General features: G+C 43.0%; 1 protein-coding gene across 2 annotated transcripts in view; it reads right to left on the bottom strand.

The window, feature by feature from the left end:
• Window positions 1-410: 410 nt before the first annotated feature.
• kat6a (K(lysine) acetyltransferase 6A) overlaps window positions 411-21,407 on the bottom strand; it is a 49,898-nt gene continuing 28,901 nt past the window's right edge. Inside the window, exons 4-17 of one of the 2 annotated variants that reach the window (XM_061672952.1) lie at window positions 21,260-21,375; window positions 19,063-19,144; window positions 17,490-17,604; window positions 16,984-17,300; window positions 16,649-16,761; window positions 16,009-16,124; window positions 12,455-12,596; window positions 10,067-10,228; window positions 9,584-9,677; window positions 9,210-9,441; window positions 7,072-7,261; window positions 6,300-6,989; window positions 5,909-6,167; window positions 411-5,811 (exon numbers count right to left, since the gene is read on the bottom strand). In XM_061672952.1, coding sequence (XP_061528936.1) covers window positions 2,468-5,811; window positions 5,909-6,167; window positions 6,300-6,989; window positions 7,072-7,261; window positions 9,210-9,441; window positions 9,584-9,677; window positions 10,067-10,228; window positions 12,455-12,596; window positions 16,009-16,124; window positions 16,649-16,761; window positions 16,984-17,300; window positions 17,490-17,604; window positions 19,063-19,144; window positions 21,260-21,375 — 5,972 coding nt within the window. In that variant the 3' untranslated portion in view covers window positions 411-2,467. Of the gene's footprint in view, window positions 5,812-5,908; window positions 6,171-6,299; window positions 6,990-7,071; window positions 7,262-9,209; window positions 9,442-9,583; window positions 9,678-10,066; window positions 10,229-12,454; window positions 12,597-16,008; window positions 16,125-16,648; window positions 16,762-16,983; window positions 17,301-17,489; window positions 17,605-19,062; window positions 19,145-21,259; window positions 21,376-21,407 lie in introns of both variants that reach the window. The other variant, XM_061672951.1, reaches the window with a different exon arrangement.

Here is a 21,407-nt window from a genome sequence, read left to right on the forward strand (position 1 = left end):
GTTTCCAGTGTTAGATTTCATTTTGTGGTGGTCAAGTCTACCATATTCTAGAGAAATTGTTAAACAATTACTGTCAAACAAAAATGCAATAAATGTTTGAGGCTTTATTTGCTTTTTCTCTTGCACTCAAAGTTGTATCCCTCGCACGTTTCTAACTTTACATTTCATCTGTTTTTTTCCCCTTTTCTTTCTGTCTGGAGTGTCAACACCTGTAGATATCTGATTAGATGCTTCATTTATTGGCAACAAGACGCCATGGCTGTTGACTGTGGCTGTTTACCCAATAAATACTTGTAGTATGAAACAAATATCCCTTCGTAGTAAATCTCAATGACGCAGCCATGAACCCGGAAAAAACTAAATCTAACTGAAAAAAATAAAATAAAATCAAGAGAAACATGAATGGCTCAACATAATTTATTTTCATTTTATGTTAAAATGTACAGAGTTCTTTGAAAGTACTTGCTAAGAAAGGGGGTGGGGGCGGATAAATGGAAATACATACAAGGAGAGAGAAGAGAGTTGAGGTCACTGAGCACAGTACAGCACTCTGCACTCAGCCAAACACTCTATTTTGCACTCTCTCTTAGCATACAACGAAACATGTACAATTCCAAAGGATACAAAAAGGGAAGCGATATAAACAGACAGAAATATACGGAGCTTATTTTTACATGCCTCTTTAATGTAAGGAAGTCATCCTATACACACACAAGTAAAAAAAAATGCCAAGTGACCTTTAGATATTTGTAGTCATTTTGTTTAAAATAGCATTAATATACTACACAAAGATAGAAAAACTCTAGACATGAGATGGAATGGAAAGGTTAAAGGCATCTTATAGTCACTAAAAGTGAGTAGAACTTTTTTTTTTTTTATTATTATTTTGAATTTAATAGTAATTACCCAAGAGGTGAGTTAAAAATGTGTTTTTGTCCAGAAACAGAAGTGTACAACAAAATTGACAGTACCAATCAATATCAGAATTTCCTTTTATATTATAGAAAAAAAACAAAAAACAAAAAACTACACAGGTTCTTTTTAGTCAAAACGAGTCAGCTTAGGTCATAATATAAAGCTGCCCAGTCTGATAAAATTCAGAAAGAAAACAAAGTTCAGAACAGAACAATAGACACAAAAAGTATGCAATGTCAGGTCTGTAAGAAAATGAAAACCCCTCTTTTGACTTTGAATACTGGTACATGGAGCAGCAACAAGGTGAACCGTTCCACCTGCGCTATTTAAACGCCATAACCAACAAAGCTCTGACCCTGCTTTAATACGTGTGCCTCTAACTGTGGTCCAAGCCATGCACTACACCAGGTGTTTAGGTAAACCTTTCATAAAGGCTAACTGTCTACCGCAGTATCTCTAGCAAACAGAGTGAGAGAAAATAAAATGCATATATATAAAAAAAAAATACAAGTTTAACAGAAGACATTTCATAAGCAGACACCTCGACCTCTTTGGGTCTTTTAACACTTGAGTGGAAGTCAGCTAATTGTTAACCGAATTTCCTTAAAGCAGCTAAATGAAAATCTCGCTGTTTGTTCTGAATTCTTTAACCTCCAAAAATTGACATTGTATACTGACTGTCAGTGGAGTGTGGACAAGAATAGCTGAAAGTGGTACATTCCTGTGCTAGTCATATGCAAGAGCTAGCCAGTATGCCTCTATGCATGTGTTGCTTGAAAATGGGAGGTACCAGAATATTTACATCTGAACTTGTCAAAGTGGCAGAAAACTGGAACATAATGCTACTATTGGATTTTAAAAAAAAAACAAAAAAACATTTGTTGTCCCCTCTGTCTTTGCAGTGTTTTTGGTATGATGTCGTCCATCCAGGAAGACAGAAACATGAATAAACACCTCGAACACACGCTGGCCGGGCTGGCCTTGGAGATGTTGGGGTTTTTGTGAGAACCCAAAGGGTGTGCCACCATTTCAGAATGCCACAAATATAAAGACTGAAGCATATAAGAGGCCAGACTGCACACAGATATTCCCAAACAAAAACAAAAATAAAGTTCAACATTATGTTTAACAAAACAAGAATCCATCTACTATGTCTCTTTTTTAAGGTAAGGCTTCCTATGTCAAAAGATTGTGTGCATGGTTTAATAATCAGATAACTGTCTTTTGCATTTGCAATCTGACAAAGCAAGATCAGAATTAATCCTGTATTGTCTTTTTCTGTGCATCTTCCTCACCATCCTCTTTCTCCTCTTGCTCATCAAGAGGAAGAGTAGACATTTGGGCCAGTTTGCAGGGACAGCGTAGGCCTGGCCTGGTCCATGCACACACCCTGCCTATCTTATGAGAATTGGACAAAATGATTACACAGAAAAACAGGAAACCCTCGATTTCCATTCACTTGTTCTCTTGGTGCCTTCCACAGCACTGCAGAGTGTGAACACGACTGATGCACATTTAAAGTACAGCAAGTATCAGCCTTGGACCCATGTCTTCATCTGCTCATGTAGGGCGACTGTTTTGGGACACCAGCATAGCTGTGATGGGAGGGGCCTGTGTACATCATGTTGCCATGGTGATTTGGCTGCATAGGCTGCTGGGGGTAACCCTGCCCGCCCATCATTCCCATTTGCATTTGCATGGGATACTGAGCTGGCTGATTCATGTACGGAGGATTACCATGGTAACCACTGTTCATCATTGGTTGGGGCATTCGGTAGCCAGCTGACATGGGATTGAGTGGTGTCATGTTCATGGAATTGTATGGTGCCGTTGGCATGAGGTTTGGCATCATGCCCCGTTGAACAGCCAACGTGCGAGGTGTGCCTTGCATGGCCACAGCCCCAGAGCTGCGTCCATAGAGCTGCTGCTGGTGCGGGGCTGGTGCCAGCTGCTGAGTGGCTTTGGACCGAATGGAAATATGGCCTTTGACAGTTGCCATTTGGCCCTGCAGTCGCTGTGTGTGGGGCGGGGGACCCAGACTGATGTTGGTAGTGGGCATGTTGCATTGCAGCTGCAGGGAGCCCAAGTTCATGGAGCCAGAGGCTAGGTTAGGGGGTGGGGTCATTGCGGGCTGACCCTGGGAGAGGGGCGCATGGGCAGAGGGCGCCAGTCCTGGGTTAGAGAGTGAAACACTGGTGGCGTAAGACGTGACGGCGGCTGAGTGAGAGTAGGGCATGGCATGTGGATCCATAATGGTGTTTGTGAGCTGCTGGAGTTTGGCCAGGCTGAAGGTTGCAGAGGGTTGGGGGTACCCCCCTGTGCCAAAGTCCTGACCCATACGCTCATAGAGGGTACGACCACCTCCCCCGCCCCCACTCTCAGGAATCTCCATAATCATGGGAGTGGAGGCAAAGCCATTTCCCATGCTACACTGGGATAAGGGCTGCTGTTGTTGCTGCGGAGGAGGTGGGGCTGAGGGTGGAGGCTGAGAGTTGGGGGTCTGCTGCTGCTGAGGAGGCTGCTGTGGAACCTTCTTTTGGGATGGCTGTGGCTGTTGCTGATTGGTGCTGGGAGGCCTCTCAATCACACCACAACTCTGGGGAGACTTAATGCCACAGCTAGGGGTGTTAGATGGATGAGGAGGAGGTGGGGGTTGGGGGACAGAATTGCCAACATTGCTGGCTCCGGGACCACTGTTGGGACCGGGTCCAGTTTGCTGGATGAGGCTACAGTTTCCTAATCCGTGCTGGGTTCCTCCAGTCCCTGTGGAAGATGTTAGGCTGGGGGTTGGCACAAAGGAGCAGCTGTTGGACTGTGAGGAGGATGGGGTGGCCGAGCTAGAAGAAGAGGTGACGGATGAGGAAGCTGAAGAAGCACCTGCCACAGACATTCCACCTCCATTCCCCGTTCCATTGCTTCCTCCACCCATGGTAGAGTCATAGCTGCTGGGGTTGTCATAGTTCTCTGTAGTGCTTTCTATACTGCCCAGGTCACTGAAGCCACTGTCAACCACCTGCTGTGAGTGGTCTGACACAGATGGGACATCCATCATAGGAGATGTCTCCATGTTCTGCTGGGAGGGTGCAGACAGAGAACTGGGATGTTCTGGGGTGATCTGTGTGTACCCACCTCCACTGCCACCACCTGTTCCAGTGGGGCCAGGAGTCCCACCCCTCTGCCCTCCTGTCGCTGTGTCCATGATGGCCGGGGGCAGCCCTGGACTGTTCACTGAACGCACAGACTGACTGGGCAGTGGGGCCATTTGAGGATTGGGCAGGGGGCTGCTATGTTGGGAGGCCCCACAGTCCTCTACTAATGCCAGGGCCTCCTCCTCGGTGTCCCCTGTGTGGCTGTAACTCTGTAGTGTCCGACAGGCAGCAAGTGTCTCTTCACAGTCCTGGTAAGCCCCGTGGTGAGGCTCAGTCTCTTCATCCTGGGCTTCCCCCTGTGTCAGAGACTGTACTGCCTGGACCGTCTCCAAGTCTAGTTCATTGGAGTGGTGATGGGGATGATGTGAATGATGGTGACCCAGCTCCTCTTTGAAGTCAGAGTGCTGATGAGGGTGGGAGTGTGTGTGTTGGGGTTCTATTAACAGTGCAACATCTTTGTCCTCCGTCTGCAAAGGTTGCAGCTCCATGGGTTCTGAGGGAACAGACATGGCCGTAACAGTTTCCACAGCTGCAGCGGCTGCAGCAGACTCCTCTTGCTCTCTACGGCGCCTATCCTCCTGCTGTGGATCAGCGGAGGAGGGCCGACACTTTGGCTCCTGCACCTGCTCTTCAGGCTCCTCCTCCTCCTCCTCCTCCTCTTCTTCTTCCTCCTCCTGCTTGCTGACATAGTCCCGGGCCACGCTGTTCTCCAAGTCTAAAAAAGCCTCTCCGCCTTGTGGTTCTTCTTTGACTGGAGGGGAGCTTGCATGGGAAGCAGGCTCTTCCTCCTCCTCTTCATCCTCCTCATCTTCGGACGCCTGACTTTTTCTTTTCTTACTGATGTTGTTGCTGCTGTTGCTCTTCTCTTCTAAGTGTCCGTCACCTTCATCATCTGCATCATGGTCCTCACTACGCCGGCTTCCTGAACCTGGTGTAGCTGCTGCTCGCCTCGACATATTAAGATTGCCATGGCCCTGGCTCTCAAATTCCACTTCTTCCCTTTCGTCTTCCTCATAATTTTCTGCTCTTTCACCAATATCAACATCCTGAGGGCGGAACTGTGGAGCCCTCGGCCCTGGGTTGGATGAGGAGGACGGAGCAGACAAAATGGGGCGGGAAAGTGGTCTGCTTGATTTGTTCTCCTCCCAAGTTCTCTCTTCTTCCTCCTCCTCCTCCTCTTCTTCTTCTTCTTCTGCCTCTGGTTCAGAGTTGAGAGGTGGTCTTGGAGCAGGCGGGGGTGCTTGACGGAGGGTTGGGTTCCTAGGTGGTCTCCCTCTCCTTTTTGGGACCTTCTGCTCCACAGGCATAGGGAGGTAATCATCTTCGTCTGAGTATTTTCCTTTGTTATCCGAGATGGCTCTTGAAGCACGCTTGCTGTTTCGATCTGTTGAAAATGGCTGAGGATCTTTGTCTAACTGCTCCCCTAACAGTCTTTGTCTCTCCTGCTCCTGTCTCTCTGCTTCCTCTTGAGCACGTTGGAGATACCAGCTTCGGGGCTTCCGTCCAGGCTTCATCTTAATTTTGGGAGGTGTAGGATCCCCGCTTGCCTGCCTTTCTGCAGCAGCTCGCTGGTTTGCTCCACTTCCAGGTGGTCTTCCAGGTCCCCGTTTCTTCCAGTGGAGTGGTTTACGGCTCTTTCCTTTAGGCCAGCCTTTCTTCTTCTTAACTGGGACCTCGGGATTGGCAGCTTGATTAGCCAAGGAACTTGATGGCAATGCAGCCATAGGATGCAGCAAAGCAGTTAGCTCTAAAAGGAGATAAAGAAACAGGTGTGACATAAAGCAATATAGATACCCAGGTATAACCACAGTTATTGGGGCATCAAGACGGTCCCTTTCACCCACCATCATCCTCTGAATCGGAGAGGTTGCAGTGTCGTCCCCTTTTGGGAGCGGGGTCTGACAACCGAAGTGCAGAGCGGACTGGAGGATAGCGGCGCAAGGGGTGACCCAGGGGTGTCTCCTCCTCCAGTCTGGGCATGGGCCGCTCTGAGTCAGAGTCTACAAAGGGTTCGTCCAAAACCTCTGTGGTCTCAGAAATTGTCTCTGTCACTACGCTGCTGTGTGGGTGGCTGCGCTGGCGAAAACGACGCTTTCGCAACGGCTTCTGGGCAAAGCAGAAAGGAAATTGAGCTTAAGTTCTCACAAGTTTATGCTTTCGTTCTTCAAATATTGTCTAACTAAATTGCTATACATATTTTTTACTAAAAATAAATAAGAGCATTTTTCTTTTTACCTTGCATTTGAGTCCCATAGCTGGCTTTGTGAGTATGGGTGGAGAGCATGCCCTGCTTTCCTCATCATCGTCATCGTCATCCTCTTCTTCCTCTTCGCTACTATCACTGAAGCCGCTCTTCCTGACGGGAGGAGAATCATTCAGCCTGGAAACTCCGGGAAGTTGTCCTTGCTCCTCATTCGGGTCATCCCCCTGTCTGGGTTTTGGACCTCTCTTTTTCCTTGGAGGGCGTCCTCTTCGGGTGGGAGTTATAGTGGAGTGCCGGGCCATGCCTACTGTGCAAAAGCTTGCTGACTCTGCTTTTCTCTCTATTGAGAATAAGGAGGAGTGGCTGGTTGCAGAACCAATTTTTCCTCCATCTGTCCTTTCATCATCCTCGCCTTCCTCCTCCATTGGACGGATCTTAGGTGGTCGTCCAACTCGCTGGCTATCCTTAACCCCTTTACCCCAAGGCCAGTTTTTGGGTGGGCGACCCCGGGGTCTGCGTTCACCATTTGCTGGCAGAGGTGGACGTGGTGGCTGTGGGGCAAGTGGACAACGTACTGGCGGTGATGTTGGAGAACTTTGGCTGACAGGAAACCCAAGGAAGCCCTTTCTTTCCTCCTCCTCCTCCTCCTCATCTTCTTCTTCCCTCTTCTTTGCTTGACGCATGTGCCAAGACATCAATGGGAGCTTGTGACTTGGGTTGATCTATTTAAAAATAAGAAGCAACAAATATCAAGGCTGGTTCTCTAAGAGTACATGGAAATTGTGAGATAGCTTATTTGTTTACCTCCTTGTGGTCATCCTCCACTGGTTCTTGATCATCCTCTTCATCATCATCCTCATCAGAAACAACGGTATTAGTTACAATGACAGGAGTCCAGCGGAGACACTCTGGGTCAACCTCTAGCTGTCGTGGTCGGGCTTTGAGACGAGCCATGTGGTTATCTATCAGCTTCTCTCGTCGCACCAGGACCATCCTGACAAGGCAAACATCATTACAATCCTGCACTGATGTTCAATCTTAATGTAAATGACAGTTCAGTAACTCCACCATGTTAGAACCTTCCAATGCAATCTCTGTAGTAACCCTGCAACCTAACTTTTTCCCACTGGTTATTTTCTCTGAGTAGTAGTCATATTGCATTATTCCTGTGTCGTATTGCATGATTCCTGTAAATTTGCTAATTTATGGAAAATTTAAATTGTAAAAAATATCAGCCTAGGTAAGTAAATACTATTTTGGGGATGTAGGCGTGTTGGTCACTGCCATCTCAAAGAAGAACGCTCTAATATGATAATATATAAACGTTTATTACATTTAACTTATGTTTGGCTATAAGTAAGAAATTGAGACTGCCTCACAATATTAAAGAGAATATCAGGGCTCTAGAGTGAAACCAATTTGGCTCTGAATGTGCCCCAATGGTGCACCTAAAAATAAGAGCACACACCTGTACACCTAGCCATTTGAGGAAGAAGGGGAGAAAAAGAAAAAAACAAAAAAAGCAGACACACAAACCCATTGTGGTCTCTGAACTAATCAGAGAGTGAAGGGCGTGGCCATGTGTGTGCGTGCGTGTGTTTGAAATGCAGGCGCACAGAGATAGCTGCTTCATACTTGAAGCTAAGTTTTCCGAAAGCTGTAGCTATACAATTACAGAAAGTTGAGCAGCATAAATTCATTCAATTAGTTCCAAAGCCTAATGTTACCGCAACTGTGTGGGAACATTTTGGTTTTAAGCCTGATGAACGCAGCCACCCCGCTAACACTAATGAGCTGGTATGTCGAATTTGTATGAAGTCGCAACAAAAACTGGCAACACAACCACCTAAAATCCATTTAAAACGCAACCATCCGACCCTCTTTCCTTTTGATTGGGGGGGAAGGGCAGCTTGCAAGGAAGCTTTCGTCCAACAATGCAAATATAAACATGACAGCGTATATGGCGCAAGCTCACATGTACAGTATAGCGCTGGTCACTTTAAGAGATGCAGCCATTCAACATGTTGAGGGAGCAGTGTTTAAAGAAATGCTGTAGACTTTTGATAGGCAGTGCAAATCTTGATGCAAAACGGGCGGCTTTGATCTACTTGTTGTGCTGTCGTTAATGACATTACTTTGCATTTTTTTCTGAACTAACTGGAAACTTGATTGGCAGTATATTGCCTCTTCAGAATTAATGACTATACCTCTTTGCCCAATGTTTAATATTTGTTTCAGGGCAATTTTTGTGAAGAGAGCCTGAGTCTGTTTTATTTATATTTTTTATCCATGATATTTTATTTATTGTTCGACAAATCAATGTCAATGTTCAATATTCTTGAGAATTAAAAGTTAATTGCCCATGAAAAGGATATAGTTGAATTATTATGCTATAATATTGTATCAGCCGCATTAAAAAAACCACACCACTATCATTTATTTTGATAATTTCTGGGAAAATATACCATTCCAAAAAAAAACAAATGTGTTATAGTGAGAGGCCTAAGTTAGTGGCCTAGGCCCATCATATTTAGAGTAGAAATAGCCACGGATGATAAGATGAAAAGAACGATTGGTAACTTCTTTGTGAAGAATTAAATTTAGGCCTGATTCATCCCAAAGTCATAACCAACTTTTCAGTAAGTTACCCGTCTTGTGGAATTGTGCTTCAAATAAAGAACTTTGTTGACCAGCTTATTAGATAATCATTTACCAGTCAATACTGGCTAAAAAGATAGGTGGCTATTATTTGTTTAGGTGAACCGGTAAAACTACTATGTTGAATGTGATGCAGTTGAAAATTCTGTGCACCTAACTTTTATGCAGGTGCACCCAAGAAAAAAAGTGAAACAGTTTGTCTAAAGTCCTGAATATCATTCCCATATGATATGAGGCTACAACATGTAGTGTGTCTATCCACTTTTGTTATTTTGTGCTCTGACCTGTCTCCTCGTTGCTCAAGCATATTGAGGCTGTGCAGGGTTGTCGTGATATCCTGAGGGCAAATCCCGGTCAGTTTGCTGAGCTGTCTAATTGTGATCTGCCGGTCACGGAACCTATGGAGGCACTCTAGGACCTCACTGCGCCAATAGGCCATGTAGGACAGCCGACCCAGATCTGAAAGAGGCTTCTCTGGTGATCCAGGCTGGCCCTCACGCTTAGAAAGTAAATAGCCTGCAAGGAGACAGTACAGATGCAGAAAAAACATGGAGCATTAGAAAAAGAGTAACTGTTAGTTTCTCTGTCACAATTTCGTGTCAATACGGCCAATCACAGCTGTGTGTGTTGTTTATGTGCAACAAGGAAACATTATTACTGAAATCAATGAGAAAGCGCCCGTAGCCCTTTCGCTGGTACTGTGGAAGAATCATGATGCATGATACGTTGTATTTTTGTTGGCAGTGTTTCTCCTGAAAAGACAGACATATTCCACAATTAGAGAATAATAATGGCCACTTTATGGTGCAGGCATGAGTGGGGACAGCTGGGTTTAGATGTTAATGTGTAAACTCACTAAATGTTGTTTTGGCAGAGTACTGGCATTTAAATAGATGCACCTGCAACGAACAACTCAAGGGCAACAGGGGAGTGCGGCAAAAAATGAAGCCACGATGCAATTTTTATTAATATAGTGTCTTCAGAGTGTACACATGTATCGCTGGTATGTATGATTTTCTACAAAAATATATGGTAGTTGTAAAAACAGTGAAGGTTGATGGTATTGTGGTGGTGTGGAATGTAAGTCTTATCAAATGTATGACAACAACATAATTATGTTCTATTGAAAGGATTGTTTTACCTTGGAAAAGTATCCAACAAGGTGGCAACCTTTGCTGTCATTCTGCGTGAGGACATAGAAAAGGAAGGGCTCCACATCGTAGTAGAGGGTCTTGTGGTCGAGGAAAAGCTTGGCCAGCAGGCACAGATTCTGGCAGTAGATTGTGCTCACATTTCCATCGACCTTTCAAAACGATTAATGAGAGAACATGAGTGCAACAAAATGGAAGATTTCCTCCTTGTTGCCTTTTCAGCCAATGAACACTCTTCTGCAGAAAAGTCACATGCTGGTTTGATAGTATGAAATACCATAATTTCTCATGTGTAATACGCACTCCCAAAGTTGATCTCAAAATTCTTGAAAACCCTTCTACCCATGTATAATTCATTTTTACAATGCATAATTTTGCTTCTATCCATATGATCAGAACGAAGTATTATCTGTATTTTGTTAGTTTTTTCAAAGAATTATTCTGAAGCACTTTATTTGAACACGTACTACTTTCTATTTACTTGCTCTTATTTTGAAATTCACAGCCCGAATTTTATTTACTAAATGAAAAAACACAGTTGTGCTCATATGTTTGCTTACCCAGGCGGAATTTGCAAGATGGGTAAGATTCTTAAAAGAAAACATGAAGGACCAGGTGAAACATTTAATTATATTTTGATGGGATTCAAATGAAATTGTTAAGCATTTCAGAAAAGCATTACCATTAAAGAAAACATAACCAAAAATAAATTAATGATAGTTGTTGTACAAAATACCCCTTATGATGACAACAAAAAAATGGACTCAGTTTTCCCTTGCCCGGACACGGGTCACCAGGGCCGTGGAGCCCGGTGACCCGTGTGGAGCCAGGCCTGGAGGTGCGCGCCTGGTGGCCAGGCCTGCACCTATGGAGCCCGGCCGGGCACAGTCCGAAAGGGAAACGTAGGTCCCCCTTCCCATGGGCTCACCACCTTGGGGAGGAGCCATAGGGGTCGGCTGCATTGTGAGCTGGTCAGTGACCAAAGGCAGGGACCTTGGTGATCCGATCCCCGGCTGCAGAAGATTTCTCTAGGGACGTGGAACGTCACCTCTCTGGCATGGAAGGAGCCCGAGCTGGTGTGTGAGGTCGAGAAGTTCCGACTAGATATAGTCTGGCTTGCCTCCACACACAGCTTGGGATCTGGTACCAGTCCTCTCGAGAGGGGTAGGACTGTCTTCCACTCTGGAGTTGCCCACGGTGAGAGGCGCCGAGCAGGTGTGGGGGTATACATATTGCCCCCTGGTTCGGCGCCTGTACATTGAGGTTCACCCCGGTGGACAAGAGGGTAGCCTCCCTCTGCCTTCGGGTGGTGGGATGGGTCATGACTGTTGTTTGTGCCGATTCACCAAACAGCAGTTCAGAGTACCCACCCTTTTTGTGGTCCTTGGAGGGGCGCTTTTTCATAACCTCTAGATGGCGGCACACATTTGGAAAATGTAAAAGTTTTTTTTTCACCCATCCATCCATTTTCTGTACTGCTCCTCCTCACTAGGGTCGCGGGCGTGCTGGAGCCTATCCCAGGTATCTTTGTGCGAGAGGCAGGGTCCACCCTGAACTGCTCACCAGCCAATCGCAGGGCACATAAAAACAAACATTTTCCCCTATACCAATGTATCATGCGCACTATTGGAAATTGTTTGGGGGGGAATGTGCATTATACATGAGAAATTATGGTAATTGAAGGGTGGCGTTGCTATCAGGAAATAATTATATCAAGAGATGGAGGAATGAAACAAAATGACAGATTAGGTTGACTTTTTATCCTTCATTGTGAATGAACTGAAAGAAAGGTTGTGGTTGGTAGATGTGGTTTGCAAAATTTCCTTAACAGCAAAAAATAATGAGAAATAAATATTAGGTGTAATCAGTGTATTGTAAAAGTATATACTATTTGTCGCGTATACTGTATATTATGTGACAACTTAATAAATCCTAAAAGAACATATTTGCAAAAGAACATAGCATTGGTATAATTTTTTTTAATCAATGTTAGTCAAACGTAAATGAATATACATACATTCTTCTGCATTAACTAGAATATTGATGCTAAAATGAATTTTGAATTAATTACGTAACCATATAAGTAGCCATGACATTTTATGTTGCACTAATGCCTTTGTCTTGCTGCAAATGATATAGCAGTGATGTTCTAAAGATTGATTAATCAGCCAAGAGTTAATTGCTGGTCATTTGGAATCGATTTGGGCAGACAATTATCTAAAGCAAGACAGGGAGAGAGAAAACAGAAAAAACAAGACCTAATAACAATGATAGTGGTGTATCTCTCTATAACAGGGTCATCCCTCATCCTTTACTCTGCTGACTGAACATTAATTCCGGTGCTATTATTCAGACTATCTTTCAGTATCAGTGTTTACCTCAAACACAGAGACGTCATCTTTCCTGTAAATCTCATTAGCTGGAGGATGAAACCAGTTGCATTTCTTCATGTGCTGGTAGAGGATGCTACGGCTCTTCATGTAGCGCAAGCAGAATTCACACAAGTAGAGTTTGGGTAGTCTAAAAAAATAAATTTAAGGTGGAATATGATTAAAAAGGGTACATGCATTTTTTAAATTCTCAACAATATTTTAAAAACATTAGCATTACATTATATATATAGTTTTGCACTGGTTGCCTTTTTCAGTTGGTCAGACCAGCACATGAGTTGGTCGCACCCTTTTTGGGGAAGGTACAGCATCACCATGCATAATGTGTGTGCGCGAAATATATATAGTCCTCTCCAAAGGTATTGCAAGGCAAGGTCAATTCCTTTGTTTTTGTTGTATACTGAAGACATTTGGGTTTCAGATCAAAAGATGAATATGGGACAACGTTTCAGAATTCCAGCTTTTATTTCATGGTATTTACATCTAGATGTGTTAAACAACTTAGGACAAGTTTGAAGCCACCCACTTTTCAAGTCAGCAAAAGTATTGCAACAGACATTAACTTAAAGTGAATAACATTTAATATTTGTTGGCTTAACCCTTATTTGCCATAACTCCATCCAGCCTGCGACCCACTGACTTCACCAAACTGTTGCATTCTTCATTTGAAATGCTTTTCCAGGCTTTTACTACAGCCTCTTTCAATTCTTGTTTGTTTCAGGGGGTTTCTCGCTTCAGTCTCCTCTTCAGGAGGTAAAACGCATGCTCTATTGGGTTAAGGTCCGGTGACTGACTTGGCCAGTCTAAGACCTTCCACTTTTTCCCCCTGATGAAGTCCTTTGTTGTGTTGGCAGTGTGTTTTGGGTCATTGTCTTGTATGGTTAAAGCTTCTCCCGATTAGTTTGGAAGCATTTTTCTGTAAATTTGCAGACAAAATGGATTTGTAGCCAGTCTAAAGGTCTCGTTATACTCCCGGGCTCGCGCGGCCGACAACGCCCGCATTGCATCACGTGACTGACGAATTGGCCTCCGTGGCCCCTCTGCGTTGCTTGACATGCACACGGCAAAAATAGTTGCTGCGCTAAGAATGCTGCGGAGATCATCTCTCGTGATTGGTCCATTTTAGTCACATGCTGTGATGATGTAATCGGCGTTCCTCCCGGTTCCACATAGCACCTACGCCGCCGCCTTCTCGATGGATTTTGCAGCATAATTAAAAGTATCATCTGGTCATCTAGGTCCATTTGTTCTAGCAGACTCTGTCGCCATTGTTGTTGCTTTGTTCCTTGTTACGGAAAGGACAGGAAAAACAGCTACCGGAAATGGCCCAAAAAATGCAGAGGAAACTCCACCCTGTGGCGTCCTAGCCAATACCAGCTGTAGCGACACCCCCGACTTGGAGGAGAACTGCAGCACAGTTTTAAAACAGCGCGTGGGTTGCGCTCGAGTATAAAGGCAAATTGCGTGCGGGATAACCGTAGTGACGTCAGCGCGGTCACTGTCCGCGCGAGTATAAAGAAGCCTTAAGACCTTCCACTTTTTCCCCCCCTGATGAAGTCCTTTTTTGTGTTGGCAGTGTGTTTTGGGTCATTGTCTTGTTGCATGATGATGCTTCTCCCATGGATGCATTATTCTGTAAATTGCCGGACAAAATGGTTTTGTAGACTTCAGAATTCATTCTGCTGCTACCATCATGAGTTACATCAATAAAGACTAGTGAACCAGTTCCAGAAGCAGCCATGCGAGCCCAAGCCATGACATTACCTCCACTATGCTTCACAGGTGAGCTTATGTGTTTCAAAGGATCATAAGCAGATCCTTTCTTTCCCTATAGTTTGGCCTTTCCATCACTATGATAGAGGCTAATCTTGGTCTCATCAGTCCATAAAATTTTGCTCCAGAACTTTTGTGGCTCATCTCTGTACTTCTTTGCAATATCCATTCTGGTCTTCCGATTCTTTTAGCTGATGAGTGGTTTGCATCTTGTGGTATGGCCTGGATATTTCTTCTCTCAAAGTCTTCTTCGAACAGTGGATTGTGATATCTTCACCCTTGCCCTGTGGAGGCTGGCAGTGATGTCACAGACTGTTGTTTTTGTGTGTTTCTTCATACAAAGCTTCTTCTGGGCAGCTGTGGCTGAGTAGGTAGACTGGGTTGTCCGAAGGGTAGCTGGTTTGAATCCTGGCTGTGACTGTCCGCATGTCGAAGTGCCCTTGGGCAAGACACTGAACCCTAATTTGCTCCCAGTGGGCCTGGCAGCGGTTTAAATGGCAGCAGCAGCTCATTAGTGTATGTATGTGTGCATGAATGGGTGAATGTGACGCTTTGTAAAGCGTGTTGGGCACTGTGATAGTGTAGATAAAGTGCTATATAAGTGTAGTCTATTTACCATTCACAGCTCTAGCAATCTTTCTGTCATCAACTGCTGTTGATACACTTGGCCGACCAGTTTGATGTCTGTTGCTCAGTCCACCAATAGTTTCTCTTTTTCAGGACATTCCAAATTGTTGTATTGGCTATGCCCAATGTTTGTGCAATAGCTCTGATCGATTTTCCCTCTTCTCTCAGCTTCAAAATGGTTTGCTTTTCTCCCATAGACAGCTCTGTGGTCTCCATGTTTGCTTAACAGCAAATGCAGTTTTCACAGGTGAACCCCAAACCAAAAACGAGCACTAATGTTTAAACAATCATTCTGAAAAGGCAACATCTGAGCAACTAGAAACACCCATCAGTCACATTTTCCAATACTTTTGCTCACTTGAAAAGTGAGTGGGTTCAAAAAACAGGTGCTCTGTCCTGAGTTGTTAAACACATCTACAGGTAAATACCATGAAATAAAAATAAAACGTAAATGTACAGGTAGTGTTTTACGTGCGCGCATGCTCGCCGTTCATAATAACGAGACGGCACTATCTTCACAAAGGAGAGCGTGGAAGAGATTGACTAAAGCAGTAAAAAAGACGGCGACTTTCAACCACCATGTCTTTATATAGTGAGACTGTGTCAAGGGAATTAAAACATGTGCTTGCGAAAGTGCGACCACATGCAATCTTGAAATCGCGCACAATGAAAAAAGGGTTTCATATCCAACTATTATGGTCGAGCCCTGCGTTACTTTGCAATCCTGCTGAAAATAAAACAATACTGCATTCAAGAATTTATTGGCAGAGTTCAATCAAAAAAGGAGAGAGGAAATATTAGACAGTTCAAGGTTCAAAAGGTACTTGGTTTCATTACTTACACATAGAGGACCTTGAAAAAATAAAAGCAAGAGGCAGGAGGGTAGTCATACACAGAACAGTGCTGAGGTGGATAGTGCAGTTTAGCGGAACAGTTCCCACAAATCAAGTAAATTGAGAAAATAACTACCTGCAGGTAGAATGAGAATTTCTATAGCTCCAACACATCCCTCAGTTAAACTCTTGCTTAAACTCAAGACCGAATTTCATTTGGGCCCAGATGCATGTCAGCATCAAAAGAAAACTGAAAATTCCAACAAAAACAACACTTGTTTTTTTAAAAAATATGAATATTTTGCGCACCTGCTGTACTCCTGCGGGTAGGGAGAAGAGTACCACGTCTGGATGTCATACTTTCCAAATTCAATGACTGATGGACATCGCATTTGAGGGTCCGGTGGACCTGTAACTCCGACTTTCTGTTGGGGGTAACCAAGGTAGAGGAAAGACATAAAAATGGGAAGGTTATACCCAGCACTGAATGTCGAGTGAACACGGTGCTGTGTGTACACAAAATACACATAAATGGAGGCAATAATGAATAACTACAATTTTAAATCTGACACCAATGAGAAGTTTAAAGGCAGTCCTTTAATTGATGCTGGACAACAAGACTCACTGTCATCGATGTACATTACGCATTTAACTTGTCAAGGACACCACCACTACCATTACTACTACAAATATATTTTTCGTAGTCTTTATATCCTGTCCGCTGATAATCCTGCCATTTTTATCTTTTCATTACTAAATAAAATCTGCTCCAATAGTCCATAACTATCCCTAACCCAGATGTAATATCTCTTGACTATACGCGTTACCCCAGAAAGAACAAAGCGTATGTTCCTCTGTTGATGCTCTCATCATATGCTTTGTCTCGTCTCCACTTATCCCATCTCGAAAATCATTCTACATTTCATATTTTGGCTCATCAACTGGATACCTGTAATGCAAGCTCCTGGATGTGTCTGAAGAGCTCAATGTCTTTTTCTGTAAGATTTTCGTGGCCAGGCAGTCTGTCATCCTCATCACGCCAGTCGCTCCCTTCTTGATTGTCTGAGGGTCGCAAAAACAACGTATAAACCATATGCTAAGTTAAAAACTCAAGCGTACAGAAACACAAGCCATTGTGGGTTCCTTAAGCCTCAAGAAAACAGGATATATGGAAGACATGGGAATGTTGTGGTTTCAGATTGCTAACATGCTAAAAACAAAATCATCATCTTAAAGCTCCTCACAGCAAATATAAACTAAGGATGACAATTCATGTGCACATACCCGCCCTGTCATCTCCATCTCCTTTGCGATTTGCTTTCTTTCTTATGCGACACTGCTCCGAGTAGTCCACTACTTCCTGACGTGCCTTGCGACCCTCAGGTGAAGGTGTAAAAAATTTTGTGAGTGCATCAATTAATCCCTTGGTCTTGTTGTTAAAGCGGAGGCTGGTTTGTGTCAGGTCGTCACCGTCCCGCATCGAGAAAAGTAGTCGGTCATCACCAGGGTAACCTTCGCAAGAGGAGCTGGATGAGGAATTAGCCGATGCTGAACGCTTCCGCCGAGCACGGCTACCCAGTTTCTTGAAGGGCCGCCCCGGCCTGGGTAGAAAATGAAGAGTCTAGTTACAGTTTTTGTAATATGGTCATAAAATCCTATCAGTGAAATTCCATATTATCAATGCCTTGTGTTTTTAATTACAAACAAAAAATAAAGACAAGGAAAAATAGGGTATGAAATATTGCTATGAAAGCACGTTTTCTGTCCAGAAGCTAAAGGCTTTTCTTTACCTGTTCTTCGGCCGTCCAAGTGGTGCGTTATAGCGCCGTTTGATTTGTGCCGCCTTTTCATGTAAAAGATTCTTTCCCTTTCTCCTGGGTTGGCAAATTTGACAAATCCACATGCCTGGGTCAAAAACAAGAAAGCAAATATATTTGACTTGTTTTGAAACAGAAAGAAAGAGAAACTCACAAGACATTTATTACTGTGTTCTAGATTGAATGTGTATGTAATCTAGAAATGTATGTCTCACCTACTCTCGAGGCAGATTAGATGAAGGATTGATTTTATGGGAGGCTGTAAAGACACTATAAAGGCGCAGGCACAAAGTTAACTCATTTACTGCCATAGATGTTTTTTATCCATCAACTGGAATCCAATCGTTTACTGCCACCGACAAACATGTTCGCCAAGTACGTTTTTCAATGGGTAGGCGTGGAAGAAGGTATCGGCCAGCTTTTCTGTGAGATTCAGGTTTGTAAACAACTGCAATCACTAACAGATCCCTGTAGATCAGCGGTGTCAAACTCATTTTTTTGTCAAGGGCCACATTGTAGTTATGGTTTCCCTCGGAGGGCACTTACATCTGTGAACCCATATATATATATATGATGGCCTCATATTATTACACATACACTACAAATTGATGGATAACCTAATCAGAAGCCAGTAAAACATTGCTTGTTCTACTATTAATCAATTTATTTTAAAAGAGGGATTGCTCACAAAAAATGCTTGCAATATCTTAATGTTATTAAAAGTGAAGACAATTTGCAGTTTTGGTATTTTAGCAAGGTACATAAAGCCCACAAACATGATTTGCTCTTGCGGGCCACATTAAATGATCCGGCAGGCCTGATCTGGCCCCAGGGCCTTGAGTTTGACACCTGTGCTGTAGATGGTGGTGTTTCATCACTTTGGATTTGAGTTAGCACAGCTTTTGATTTGAAGATAAAGATTAAGAGGGTGAATCTCAGCTTGTGATGTCGATTATGAGGGAGAGAAATTTCGACATGGAAGTCGGACTAGTTTAGGCACCTCACACTCAAACGGAGTACGCATACGTGTGGTATAAAAAGTGTATGTGTCGTGGTGGGTAGTGGAAAGTGTGTGTCGTGAAACAGCCACACTCGAGCCATGCTGTGAGTCAGCATCACTCAAAGCACTTTTTTGTAAATAAATTATTTTGCCATTAAAAGCCCTTTTTCAATTTATTTTTGTTTTGTAGTTTAAGGAGTCACTAAAATGGAAAATATTAGCGTCAAAGTCACTAATCTGCTACTAAAAAGCTAATTTTCTCCACTTTTTAGTCAGAAACCAGTGTTTTTGTTGAAATTAACCCATGTCCTACTGCTGATTATTTAAGAACAGAAAATGCTAGAAACATAAGTTTTTTTCAGGTGAAAGAAAAGTCTACTTTTTCTTTCGGTAGGTTCGGTGCTTATATTGTCACAGACCACAATATTTTGTGGATCTTAAAAGATCAGTCAAAATGCTCTAAAATGGCTAGCAATATGGGTAGGGAACTCTGCTTTAAAAACGGCAGGCAGTGAATGAGTTAAAGAGGCAGTCGTGTTTATTTACCTTTTGGCATTCGTGTGAGGGGAGGATCACAGCATTCCATGTGGAAGCCCCGGTCACATGAATCACAAAATAACATATTGTCCTAAACACAGAGACACAAAAATTTACTGATGACACAAACATGTACTGATAATTCAAATCCACATGTGACTGAGGAAGTAGTTAACGCCTGATTAAGCCCACAACATAAATTAGTTGCTTATCTGTCAAATTGCTGTCTTTTGTCGCATTAGAGCGGCTCCAACTACCAGAGACAAATTCCTCCTGTGTTTTTGACATACTTGGCAAATAAAGATTGTGATTCAGATTTTTCTTCAAAATTGTTTGCCACTTAAGCCAGGGATTCCCAACTACTGTACATTAGTGTGCTGTGAGCGATCATCAGGTGTGCCATGAGAAATTATCAAATTTAATTTAACTGGTCAGAAAATTATTTATTTACAATAAATAATGCATATTTGTTTATCAATTCATGCCAGCAACACAGAATAATTAAATGATGTACCAATAGAAAATTGTAAAAATGTGTATCAAACTGTTGCAAGTCATACAATAGAATAAAACCTTTGTGTTCAAATAAACAGGACTAAATTTCACACTGGGTACATACATTTGCGATTAAATTGATACAAGATCATTATTACAGCCTTACTTCAGTATAAAAGGTTTTGTGACATTGTTTGGTGGTGTGCTCTGACATTTTCTAATGTAATTTTTTTGGCCTTTGACTGATGCAAAATCAACCAGAACACTTTTAATTGTACATGGTGGAGTGATATCATTGTCGAGGATACACAAATTAAATAAGTGGTAAAAGAAATAAACCTGCACCTATGGTTCATTAAGTAATTACATTTGACATTTTGAGTTAACAAATAAGAGCTTCAAGTAGGGATTGAACCAATTGGTTGATTATTCGACTCGTCAACTTTACTACCCTGCATCCACGGTTAGTGCGTGACGTCGATGAATCGCCAATCACGTGGTTTTGCAATTTTAATTAACAACACCTGGAAAGCAGCCGGTAAAGAGGGTTTAAGGGTCTTCTCAGGAGATTAGCAGCAGTGCTTCAACTTTGTGTTAATATTTTACAAAAAATAGATTGGGACACACTCACCCTCAAATATTACAATAGCACAGGCTCTATGGACGACCATCTGAAGAGGCACCCACTAATGTTGGCTGACGAAAGTGCTAAATTCCAGAGAGGCAAACTCCTGACATCAGTAAGTGTATGTTAGGTAAAATAGCACAGCTGAGTTGATGCTTGTTGTAATGTGATGTACTTGCTGTTCTGTGAACGAGCTGTGAAATTCTGTAAATTATGTGAATGAGCTGACCATTGTCAGTAAATATACATTATTGAAATGCAAAAAATTCCCTTCTCCTGTGATACATTATTTTTAAATCATGGTACTGCAGGGACTGTCTGAAGTTGCGTTTAGAAAGTCCCGACTTTCTGTAAGCCCTTGAATGCAGCCTGAATTACATTGGATGAGCATGTCAGGGGGAGGGCCAGATTTGTGAAGAGTTGGCGAGCTTGTGTGTGCCTGTGTGGAGTGGAAGGAGTCAGACAGACTGTGCGCTGCAGTGAAGCTGCAAACAGCAAGTTAACAACTGAAACATTAATAAAAATATCAATGACGCCATCAAATAATCGACGACGACTCGACTATCACCATATTTGTGTCGACTACAAAAAAACCAAGGCCGTTCAACCCCAATCATTAAAATGATTCCTTTTCTTGCTTTATCAACCACGAAGAATTTTAATGACTTGTACTATTACAAATTGTACAAGTCATTAAAAAAACAGAAAATAAGTGATTGGTTTTGTCTTCTGAATCACACAGATATCTCACTTCATACATCTTCATTAAAACAAATAAAAAATAAAATAAAATTATAAGTACTTGGTTTTGTCCTTTGAATCACAGTGATATCTCACTTCATACATCATTAAAAAAAATTTTTTAAATAAAATTATAAGTGCTTGGTTATGTCTTTTGAATCACAGTGATATCTCACTTCATACATCTGAATAACAATGAACAAGGCAGGCGGACTAAAATAGCACAATCTCAGAACTTCAGATACAGTATTTCTACCAGCATCTCTATCTGGCACTTAAGCAAAGAACAGCGCCTTCACTGGCACTGTTGATCTGCCACACCGCAATATTCGTTCATCCACTCACCGCATTTTTTCCTTGATCCTGACAGCTGCTACAGGTTTTGCATTCGATGCACTGCCACCACAGTGCCTTGACTCGCACCGTGAGCTCTGGGGAGAACTTGAGACAGGACGGGTGGCCTGCAGACAGGTAGAAGCGCGTGCACAAACAC

The sequence above is a fragment of the Phycodurus eques genome, chromosome 3, assembly GCF_024500275.1.
Source record: "Phycodurus eques isolate BA_2022a chromosome 3, UOR_Pequ_1.1, whole genome shotgun sequence".
Classification (NCBI taxonomy): domain Eukaryota; kingdom Metazoa; phylum Chordata; class Actinopteri; order Syngnathiformes; family Syngnathidae; genus Phycodurus; species Phycodurus eques.